The sequence below is a fragment of the Oryctolagus cuniculus genome, chromosome 12, assembly GCF_964237555.1.
Source record: "Oryctolagus cuniculus chromosome 12, mOryCun1.1, whole genome shotgun sequence".
In the NCBI taxonomy this organism is placed as follows: Eukaryota; Metazoa; Chordata; class Mammalia; order Lagomorpha; family Leporidae; genus Oryctolagus; species Oryctolagus cuniculus.
The window spans coordinates 59216247-59228462 of record NC_091443.1 but is presented as its reverse complement, the minus strand read 5'-3'; the positions used below and the strand labels follow the sequence as shown (position 1 = coordinate 59228462).

The 12216-nt window shown below is 38.8% G+C and overlaps 1 protein-coding gene across 1 annotated transcript; it reads left to right on the top strand.

Moving 5' to 3' along the window:
* The first annotated feature begins 2206 nt into the window (after positions 1-2206).
* LOC100339582 (large ribosomal subunit protein uL22-like) lies at positions 2207-2838 on the top strand. The gene has a single exon (XM_051822095.2). It carries the CDS (start codon positions 2263-2265, stop codon positions 2815-2817), a length of 555 nt encoding a protein of 184 aa, XP_051678055.2. The 5' UTR covers positions 2207-2262; the 3' UTR covers positions 2818-2838.
* Positions 2839-12216: the final 9378 nt, after the last annotated feature.

Genomic DNA, 12216 nt, shown 5'->3' with positions numbered 1-12216 from the left:
TAAACCCATTGAGGAAGCATAATAGAGTTGAAGAAAACAAATAAGTTACTCTATGCAGTGGCAAATTATTATTTACTATTGAATTCAATATGCTTTGCTTTCCTAAAATAAAAGGTGTGTGGAAACATTTGTGATCATGTGGTTACATGTTACAGGCAGCATTCTTGTATTTCATTTAGAACCATTTTCCTCTACTGTGGTTACTATTCAACTAAAGATGTGTCTAATGATGATTTTCAAGGAGCTGAGCTACTTAACGGAAATATTTCATTCTCTAAGGCCAGAGTAGACATGCTTTTAAATATTCTTTGCAAGAAGGTGGAAAGAAATATGGAGCCAGATAGGGAACATAAGGAGAGGCAGGTTCAGAGTAACAGTGAATGATTTGACCCAACTGTGCCCCCAAGTCACTCTCCTTGGTCAAAGCAAGTGTGCAGTTCTTGACTTCCAAGCCACCAAACTTCCCTGTCTTGAAGTCTGAATGATTGGGGTCACCACAATGTAACATTTCAAAATAGTTATCTGGTTTGGGTGAAATATCCTCTTAGCAACTCACTGATTCTTTCAGGTCAGGGTTAAGGTACATATGACAGCACTGTTACTGACCAGAGAATTATCAGACCCCAAAAGATGTAATTGCTAGCAATATGAGGGGCTGTAAGAGAGAGAGATGATTTTTTAAAAATCCCATTTCAAAAATGACTCTACCTTTTTCACCTTGACAGGAAGAGTAGATCTTCTTGAAATGCTTCGACTAGCTTCTTTGTCTGGGTGACTATGAACATTCGAAGACAAAAACCTTCCTGATCCCTATAGCTATTTCCGTTAACTCCTTGAAGGCCAAATAATGTGTGCGCTCAGCTGCTGAACTGTTTTAATGAGGTGCCACTGATTTTAATGGGGCAAAAAAGATGGATGATTTACACCAGATGTCCATAAGGGCCATTCGGGGATTGCTTTGCTGGACACATAGTACATCATGTTGCTCATTGAATTCTTAAGGGGTTAACTTGACCTTTCCCTTTAACACAGCACTAAAAATAATGTAATTTCCATTCTGTGTGTCTCTTTTATTTATATAAAAAAGCTCCATGACAAACCCACCAGGCCTCTGAGAGCAAGTTTCTCATTTATGCCTTTGCAATCTATAAACCCTAGTGGGTGATTTTGAAAGTGAGAATAGACACTGGTGGATGCTTCACTCATGGGCATGATACAGTTTTTTATTCTCAACACTTATGGCATTGAATCTTCCCAGGATGAGAGATTACTTTCTGAAGATTGTTGGTCAGTGTTGTATACCTCCTTCCTAATAAATTTATTTCAGGGCTGACAATGAAGACACTTGTCCCTTGGAGTATGAAAATAAAAATAGAAGAGAATGAAGTATAAATAATCTGTTACATATAACATCTTAAGCATTAAATTATATTCCTTATTTTCTAGATTCTGGTAAAGAGTGCTTTGCCATTTGTTAAAAGTTACCAAATTTGAACACATCACATAATTTATAATTAACATTTATTGGAATTACTAATTCAGATCATATTCTGGTTAAAACAGAGGATCAAAGTTCTGAGGGTTAACATTTTGCCTCTTATTTGGGCCCAACAACTGGACTTAATCTTTGACCTTCTACCATGAAGTCATTATGTACTTAGACCAACTCCTCATGAGGGAAAAAAAAAGAACTTATTTATTTGGAGGTATTATGACTTTTGCAATGAGTGAAGCTTCATCTTTTGCTCTGTATTTCATTTTGAAATCAGATATAATGATTACAAAAGAAATATAGGACCTCAAAATGTTATAAAAATTGATGAACAACAGAGGCACATTGTTGTAGAAGACCTAAAAATCAACCAAATGGCAATTCATAATTTCTTGCTTTTGTCTTCTGCTGCATTTGTAGGGTTCATCTGTAATTTTGGACTCTACATAAGTCCATCACTTATCAACCACTTCATTCATGACCAATTATCTTGTTCACTTAATTATTAAAGGACCTTTTAAAATTGGAGCCTTTATGTGTTCATATGGGATAACATTTTTTTATCTTCTAGGTTTATTCTAAGGTTTCCATCCAGTTACTTTAACTCAAATATCATTGGCATAAATCCTCCAATCTTGTCCCTCCATTCAGCCAAACAAGTGCCTATTGTAGTTCAACATAGGGCCAACAATTCCTTCAAGACAAAAAGTAATTTTAATATATGAGTAGGTTCGCCTCTTCCTGTAAGCGGCCTTAGGTGACCTGCGAAAATGGTTCGCTACTCACTGGACCCAGAAAACCCCACAAAATCATGCAAATCAAGAGGCTCGAATCTTCGCGTTCACTTTAAGAACACTCGAGAAACTGCCCAGGCCATCAAGGGTATGCATATCCGAAAAGCCACCAAATACCTGAAAGACGTCACGTTAAAGAAGCAGTGTGTGCCATTCCGTCGGTACAATGGTGGAGTTGGTAGATGTGCCCAGGACAAGCAGTGGGGTTGGACCCAGGGTCGTTGGCCCAAAAAAAGTGCCGAGTTTCTGCTGCACATGCTTAAAAATGCAGAGAGTAATGCTGAGCTGAAGGGTTTGGATGTAGATTCTTTGGTCATTGAGCACATCCAGGTGAACAAGGCCCCCAAGATGCGCTGCCGGACCTACAGAGCCCACGGCCGGATCAACCCGTACATGAGCTCCCCGTGCCACATCGAGATGATCCTCACTGAGAAGGAACAGATTGTTCCTAAGCCAGAAGAGGAGGTGGCACAGAAGAAAAAGATATCCCAGAAGAAACTAAAGAAGCAAAAACTTATGGCTCAGGAATAAACTCAGTATAAAATAAATACAAATTAAAAATATATATATATATATATGAGTAGGTTCATACAATGAAGTTTTATTCAACTATCATTCAGGGGCCCTCAGTATGCTGCTGCAGTCTACTTCTTTCTTTTTTCTTTTTTCTCTTTATTTTTTGACAGGTAGAGTTATAGACAGTGAGAGAGAGAGACAGAGAGAAAGGTCTTCCTTCCATTGGTTCACTCCCCAAATGGCCACTACGGCTGGCACTGTACTGATCCGAAACCAGGAGCCAGGAGCTTCTTCCTGGCCTCCCATGTGGGTGCAGGGGCCCAAGCACTTGGGTCATCCTCCACTGCCTTCCCGGGCCACAGCAGAGAGCTGGACTGGAAGAGGAGCAGCCAGGACTAGAACCTGGCGCCCATAGGGAATGCTGGTGCCGCAGGCGGATGATTAACCAAGTGAGCCACGGCACCAGCCCTGATGCAGTCTACTTCTAACTGATGCCATCAAATCATGCAGAATCGTTTATGAACCAAGCTCAAATATATTTTTCTTGTGTCATCACAATATAGAGATTCCCCTCCATAAAGTCATAGGTATGAGTCAAGGAATAACTGGTTGTGGTATAAATGTAAGTACTTGGGAGAATGAGTAAACTATTCATGAAATATACTTGGAACTGCTGCAGTTGGTCAAGTTTGTGTCACTGCTACTTGATAATGGGGCAGGGCATGTCCAATTTTATGGCTAATATTCAACATCATCTGGCTCATAATATGTGCTTTGGGCCAAAGTGGTTACTGCGTGTGTCTTCCTCAGGAGTGCCATCTTTGCAGAATTCAGTCCCTAACCAAAACTGTTTTTCAGAAAGAGAATAATTACTTGATATTGAAGGCAAGGACTTGCTTATAAAACACTGCCTTCAGATTCCATATAGGATGATTACACTTGTACTTTGAGCATAATTGAATTTGTAATATCATTAGGGATGAATGGCAACACAACCTAGGAGCAAACGGAGACAGTCTTTCTTCTCTTGGATTCTCCCATAAGACAAAGGCAACCTTTCAGGACACTACGATAAATAGGACAGAGGCACACATTCAAATGTTGCCACATTATTCAAAGCACTGTAGGTCTCTTTCTTAGTGATGCATGTCAACATTGATCAAAAAAATGTTTTTGTTTTGGAAGAGCTATTCCAATATTATTTAGCCTCAATACTTGACTCCAGGTGGCAGGCACATGATTTTCATGGAATTTATCTATCTCCCTCCAATGTGCACATTTGACGTTTCTGATTTTCATGTTATATTTGCATTACAGCCTCAGATACTGGACTTGCATGAGATCCTATTTTCAGTTATAAGAAAGATTCCTTCTGATAAAATTCTGTCGAAGTTTAAGAGAGAAGGATGCCTCTGTGGCATAGTATTCTAAGCCTCTGCCTGAAGCACCAACATCTCATGTGGGCCCTGGTATGTGTCATGGCTACTCCTCTTCTGATCCAGCTCACTGCTGATGGCCTGGGAAAACAGTGGAGGATGGTCTAAGTGCTTAGGTCCCTGCACCTGAATGGGAGACCTGAAAGAGGCTCCTGGCTCCTGGCTCCAGATCAGCTCAGCTTCAACAGTTGTGCTATTTGGGGAGTGAACCAGCGGATGGAAGACTTTTCTCTCTGTCTCTCCCTCTCTCTGTCTGTAACTTCACCTATCAAATAAATAAAGAAAATCTTAAAAAAAAAAGTTTTAGAGACTAATGTGATCCCGAAGCACGATTTTGAAGGTATATTAATTTCCCTGCCAAGTAAAGTAAATTGCATCTGGTGATGTGTGTTTATTGAGATAGAGAGACAAAAACATTTGAAAGATCAATTATTACACATCAAATGGTGTATATATAATCTTTAGTGACTTACTTTACTCTGAAATATTAATGGGGCATATGATATCAGTTACCACTCTATCTTTTAAGTTATTGACAATCAGTTAATAAGCTCAGAAATGTAATTTTGTTTTCAGTTTATTACTTATTAGAAAGTATAGAAGTAATTGCTTTTATTTGGCCATCTTTAATGTATTATACTTATTCTATGAGTCAGGTAGCTAACATGAGGATTATGCTGGTGGCTGAGTACATCTATTTCAACTATGCACTCCAGAAAATGGAGAATCTTCTTTATGAATCATTCTACATCTCTACTCACCAATTCTTTAATTTTGTTTCAAAATTACACTTATTGTATAATTACAATAAATCTCATATCTTAGACTGGGTTTTCTCTAGAAATCAGAACCTAAGACAAAGGTAATTTATTTGTGGAAGTGCCTTTCTGGGAATAGAATTTAGTAATCAGAGATGGGTGTGCTGATTATTCAAAATATTTAATTGATCACAACTGTAATTTCTGGGAATTTGTTCTATCAGGGACTTCCAAGTAGCCCCTAAGAATGCACTTCAGAAATGTCAGCCTAAATGTTTTAAGAGATATTTATGCAGTGGTTCCTTTCTCCAAATGATCTGGGTTGCCCTATGGCTTGTTAACTCCCCAAGCTTTCAGGCTATGCATATGCCAAGTCTGGGTAGTTAACACAGGTGTCCCACCATGTTGCCAGAGTCATGCTAGGATAGAGAGTGAGAAATATACATGGTGCATCTGTGGTGGCAGATTCCATCTGTATAAAGTTGCTGTAACAATACCTGGAGAAAAAACTGGGAAGAGAGAATGAAAGATAGGCACAAATGGTCTCTTCTAGACCCCTTTTATGACCAGTGGCATTATGAATCCCCAGAAATTAGTGCTAGCACAATAACAATTCCCAAAAGTCTATGTTCTTTTTCTTAGGCTCTATAACAATATCTGCTCAAAATATCACCACCAGTTCTTTCCTGTCTGGTATCTGGCCTTTTAAAGCTTCTTTGAACTTGAGGATTGACTCAGGTCAGAGAATAAATTGAGGAAACTTTTTTTTTTTTTTTTGCATTTTGATGATTGGAGCTAAGCCTTTTGCCACTAGAGGTAGAGTTTTTGTTAAAAAGTAGAACCTGAGTGATAGTCCTTTTAGTCATAGAGATGTTACAACAACGAATGACCACCAGATTGTTCCCCCAGATTGGACTGCGATTATCACCATACCATTGCAGCTTCTATAGTTATCATGTGATTAAGTGTTCCTGCTTGTCCATAGGATCCTGCCATCTTCATTGAGATGATCTTATGAAGATTTCCTTGAGAGTCATCTAGACCATTTTAAGGAATATAATTACCTTGTTAGAAGGCACCTGATAAATCTACTCTAGTATTTCTATCTCCCCTAACTTTTTGGATTTCATCTTTTCTTTTAAATCAAGAGATTTATGGCATTTTTAAAAGATTTATTTTATTTATTTGAAAGACAGAGTTACAGAGGGAGGGATGGAGGGAGAGAGGGAGAGAGAGAGAAAGAGGTCTTCCATCTGTTGGTTCACTCCCCAGATGGCTGTGATGGCCGGAGCTGCACCTGTCTGAAGCCAGGAGCCAGGAGCTTCTTCCAGGTCTCCCATGTGGGTGCGGGGGCCCAAGTACTTGGGCCATCTTCTACTGCTTTCCCAGGCCATAGCAGAGAGCTGGATCAGAAGAGGAGCAGCCAGGACTAGAACTGGCGCCATTTGGGATGACAGTGCTTCAGGCCAGGGCATTAACCCACTGCACCACAGTGCCAGCCATGACATTTTGTTTTAATTTAAGATGAGATTTTGGGGCTGGCATTGTGGCATGGTGAGTTAAGCTGCCACTTGTGATGCCAGCATCCCATATGGTCACAGTAGTTCATGTCCTGATTGTTCCACTTCTGATCGATCTGCCTATTAATGGCCTGAGAAAAGCAGTGGAAGATGGCTCAGGTATTTGGACACCTGCCACCTGTGTGGGGGATCCAGGTGAAGCTTCTGTCTTCTAGCTGGTTCAACCCTGGCCATTGCAGCCACCTGGGGATGAACCAACTGATGGAAGACTTTTCTCTCCCTTTCTCTCTCTCTCTCTCTCTCTCTCTCTCTCTCTCTCTCTCTCTCATTCTAACTCTAACTTACAAATAAATAAAAAAGCTTTCAAAAATAAAATGGGCTTTTACAGTTTGGAATTTTACCACACCATCAAGTTCCAATTAATACCACCTCAGTTACTCAAATAAGCAAATGTACCCCATAAAAAAAAAAAAAACAATTCAAAGTATTTACTTGTCTTCTTTTATCACACTTTGAATCTATTCCCCCACATAGTCTCATGTAACAAATACTTCCAAATAAAGTGACAAAGCCCTCCCAAATCACTTGGAGTATAGGCCTTTTTCCCTTGGATTTTGTAATTTCTTCCTGAGGATTTCTGAGATTTGAATTAATGTATAGCTGAGAAGGTAGTAAATGTGTGTGTGGGGGTGGCAGAGTAAAGGAGTGGGGCATGAGAGCTTATTTCCTCTTAAAAGATAACTCCCTCAGCAGGGATAATAGAGTCTCCAAGGGATACTGGACTATAACTGTTTAACCTCAACTGGGTCCAATAACCAACCCAAGATTATCCTCATTTCCTTCAGCTTCTCCTGTCTGCATCTCATTTCCTGTTACCAATTTCATTAATAATAAAGATTTTTTTTTGCCAGCAACAGAAACTGATCCTGATTAAGTAAGGCAGGAAAAGACTTTATAGATATCAATTAATTCACAGAATCAACAGAAAGTCTGAAGGTGGTCATGGCTAGGTGCAACTGTGATTCCATATCTAGCTGCTAGTGTCAGCATCATTGCATATTTGTAGAATACCACGATAGCCACTGGGCAGTCATGGCTAAATTATTGAATTATTGCTTTTTAAAAAAGCTAAACACTTTATTTGGAATGATTTAGACTTCCAGAAAAATTGAGTAGAACAGAATTCCTGCATACTTCTTAGTTTCTCCTGTTTTTAAATTCTTACTTTAATATGGTATTTTTTTACAATTAATGAACCAGTATTGATACATTACTAACTAAAGGCCATAGTTATTCAGATATCTTTATTTCTATTTATGTCCTTTTTCAGTTCCAGGATGTCTTCCAGATTACCACATAACATTCACACTCATGTCTTCTTAGGTTTCTCTTAGTTGTGACAGTTTCACAGATGTTCCTTGTTTTTGATAACCCTGACAGTTCTGAGGAATGTTGAATAGGTGTATTGTAGACTGCCTCTCTGTTGGAATTAGTCTGAGGTTTTCTGAGGACTATATTGGGCTTATCAGGTTTTATGAAGACCTCAGATTAAGTTGTCATTTTTGTCAGTCATAACTTGGGTACATACTGTCCATATAAGACCATTGATGTTAAAGCCTTGATAACAATAGTTACATTTGTGTTTGTCAGCTTTTTCCACTGTAAAATTACTATGCTCTTTTCCCCATTTTCCCCTACTCTTTGGAAAAAAGTTGTGTGCAACATAACCCTAAGGATAGGAAGTTATTCTTTCTCCTTTAGAATGCAGCATCCACACTATGGTTTGGTATTCTTCAAGGAGATTTGTCTCTTATTTCCCACTTATTAATTCATTAGATCACTATTTTACAGCAATGTGAACTCATGGGGTATTTATTCTCTGAGTTATAATCCAATGGTACTTTCTTTATTGCTCAGATTGTTCTTGCTTTGGGAGTTCTTTCAGTTGGCTCCTGTGCTCTTTTGGCATACTCCCATAGCTGTGTATTTTTTTTTTTTGGACAGGCAGAGTGGATAGTGAGAGAGAGAGACAGAGAGAAAGGTTTTCCTTTGCCGTTGGTTCACCCTCCAGTGGCGCCATGGCTGGCGCACCACACTGATCCAAAGGCAATAGCCAGGTGCTTCTCCTGGTCTCCCATGCGGGTACAGAGCCCAAGCACTTGGGCCATCCTCCACTGCACTCCCTGGCCACAGCAGAGAGCTGGCCTGGAAGAGGGGCAACCAGGACAGAATCCGGCGCCCCGACAGGGACTAGAACCTGGTGTGCCGGCGCCGCAAGGTGGAGGATTAGCCTATTGAGCCGCGGCGCCGGCCCATAGCTGTGTATTTTTTAAAAACCTTCAACTTTCTATCACTTCACAATGCTTTGCATATATATATCCTGCTCCAGTGCTAGAATCAGCCATTTCTACCCTGAGCCCTGGTTATTTACTGGAGAACAGCATTAGAATCTGAGCTCTGGGCTCTGGATATGATTGTTGCTACTGAAGTGTCATTTTTTTTTTTTATTTAGTAAATATAAATTTCCAAAGTACAGTTTATGGATTACAATGGCTTCCCTCCCCCCAGATAATTTCCCTCCCACTTGCACCCCTCCCATCTCCTGCTCCCTCTCCCATTCCATTCACATCAAGATTCATTTTCAATTATCTTTATATACAGAAGATCGATTTAGTATATATTAAGTAAAGATTTCATCAGTTTGCACCCACACAGAAGTGTCATTTTTAAACAATGTCTCAGCTGACAGAACAATGAAATTTGTTGTATATACTAATCTTTGCATATATGAATTTATCTACACATATTTTGATGTGCACTAACTAATAAAAGTAAACCTGAGTTCTCAGATATCAATGATTCTAATAGATCAGCATAGGAATCTTCCTGGGCCCCTCCCCCTATTTATCTGTAAATTCTGACTGTAACAGAGAGAAAACTGACCCCCACCATCCATTTATGTAATTTTTACATTCTAGAATGCATGTCTAGCAGCATCAGAACTGTGACCTCATTGACTCACTAAGAAACAACTTAAACAAGGACAGTGCTTATATGCTTATATGTGGTCCCTTTGGTCCCTAGGCATATAGATGCCATTCCGTTCCAAAATCACTTGCCACCCATGAACTTTGCTGTCATTATTTCATACATTTGTAATACATTTAGATTCTTTTGTCACAATCTGAATCCTTTTTGGAAAATCTCTGACCTCCTAAATAACTTACGGAAAAAATTGTTTACTAAGGTTTGCCTGTGATGCTATGAAGTTTTACTGGCTTTGACAGGTGCATAATATCATGAATCCATGATTATATTATAGTATCACACCAAATAGTTTCATCACCCTAGAAGTTCCCTGTGCTTCACTTGTTCATCCTCATCCCAACTCCTTGGTAACAACCGATCTTTTTACTATCTCTATAGTTTTCTTTTTCCAGAATGTCATGTGATTAGAAGCACAAAATACAAGCCCACAACCCTTTTCAGACTGGTGTCTTTGATTTAGCAATATGCATTTAATATTTTACCATGTGTTTTTGTGGCTTCACGGCTCATTTATTTTTTTATAGTTGAAAAATATTCCATTACACACACACATACACACACATGCAGTGTTTCCTTTTACCCACCTATAGAAGTGTATCTGGACTCATTCATCATCATCAAAGATTATGAGTAAAACTACCCTAAACATTCACATGCAGGATTTCAACTCATTTGGGTAAATAGCTAGGAGTATATTGCTGAATCAAATGATGAGACTATGTTTAGTTTTATTATCTTTTTAAAACTGATTAGAGAGGAGAAAGATGGAAATGGAATCAGCGACAGAAAGGGAGAGGGAGGAGATGGGATAGGAAAAGAGCCAGAGAGAGAAAGAAATCAACTTCACATCTGCTGGTTCACTCCCCAAGTGCCCAAGAAGGAGGAATTCAATATAGGTCTCCCACATGGGCAGCAGAGATCAAACTACTTAAGCCATCACCTGATGCCTTATCAGGTATGCATTAGCAGAAAGCTGGAATCAGGAACAAAGTCAAGTCTTGAAACCAGGCACTCTGTTATGGGTTGTGGGCGTCCCAAGCTGTCTTAACCACTGCCTGCCTTTATGTTTCAAATCAGCTGCTGTCTTCAAGTGGCTATGCTATTTTTACTCCCATCAGCAATGAATAATAGTTCCTGTTGTTTATATATTTGTCAGAATTTGTTATTGTCAAGTGTTTTGGATTTGAGACATTTACATATGTGTACAGTGGTGTCTTGTTTTAATATGCAATTCCCTAACATAAATGAAAGTAAAACTTTTTTTGTACACTTATTTGTCATCTATATATCCTATCGTATGTAATATGTATTCAGGTCTTTTGCTCGTTTGTAAATAAGGTTGTTTTCTTGTTGAGTTTTAAGAGTTCATTGCATTTTAGATAGAAACACTTCTATAGAGATGTGTTTTGCAAATATTTTCTTCAGTATTTTGGTAGTGTTTTGATATTCTTAATAGCACCTTTCAGAAAGCAGATATTTTAATTTTAATGAAGTCCAAATTATGATTTTTCTTTCTGGATTATGCTTTTGGTGTTGTATCTAAAAACTCATTGCCAAATTTGATGTCACTTAGGTTTTTCCCTATATTTTTCTTTTAACAGTTTTATGCTTTTTTGTCTTATATTTAGGGCTATAATCCACTTTGAGTTAATTTTTGTGAAAGGATTAAATTCTGTGTCTAATTATTATTTTTTGCATATGGACATTTAGTCATTGCCAATTTTTGTAAAAAATTATCCTTTTTGATTTGAACTGCCTTTGTTCCATGAAGATCAGTTAACTGAATTTGAAAAGTCCTATTGACTTTCTATTTTGCTCCATTGATGTACAGGTCTTTTTTTTTTTTTTTTTTTTTTTTTGACAGGCAGAGTGGACAGTGAGAGAGATAGAGAGAAAGGTCTTCCTTTTGCCATTGGTTCACCCTCCAATGGCCGCCACGGCCGGCGCGCTGCGGCCGGCTCACCACGCTGATCCGATGGCAGGAGCCAGGTCTTCTGGTCTCCCATGAGATGCAGGGCCCAAGCACTTGGGTCATCCTCCACTGCACTCCCTGGCCACAGCAGAGAGCTGGCCTGGAAGAGGGGCAACCGGGACAGAATCCGGCACCCTGACCGGGACTAGAACCCAGTGTGCCGGCGCCGCAAGGTGGAGGATTAGCCTAGTGAGCCATGGTGCCAGCCAATGTGCAGGTCTCTTCTTTCACCAATACCATGCTCTCTTGATTGCTTTAGATTTGTAGTAAGTTTTGAAGTCCTGGTATGCCTAATTCCTCCTACTTATATATTTTTCTTCACTATTTTGCTTATTCTTAGTCTTTTGCCTTTCTATATAAACTTTAGAATCAATTTGTTATTATCTACAGAGTAGTTTCCTAGGATTTTCTTTTTTGGATTGCTGTAAGTCTATTGATCAAGTTGGGAAGAATTGCTATCTTAACAATTTGGAGTTCCAATCTCTGAACATGAAGTTTCTTTCCATTTATCTAAATATTATTTTGTTTCTTTCTTTAGTGCTTTTATTTTTTCTATATGCAAATACATATCTGTTAGATTTATGCTCAAGCACTTCAAATTTTCAGTGTTATTGTAAATGGTAATTTTTAAAGAAATATTTATTTATTTATCTGAAAGTCAGAGTTACAGAGAGGGAGAA

What these genes read in the sequence shown, in the direction of transcription:
- LOC100339582 (XM_051822095.2), top strand. Translation starts at nt 2,263, where the DNA reads ATGGTTCGCTACTCACTGGACCCAGAAAACCCCACAAAATCATGCAAA.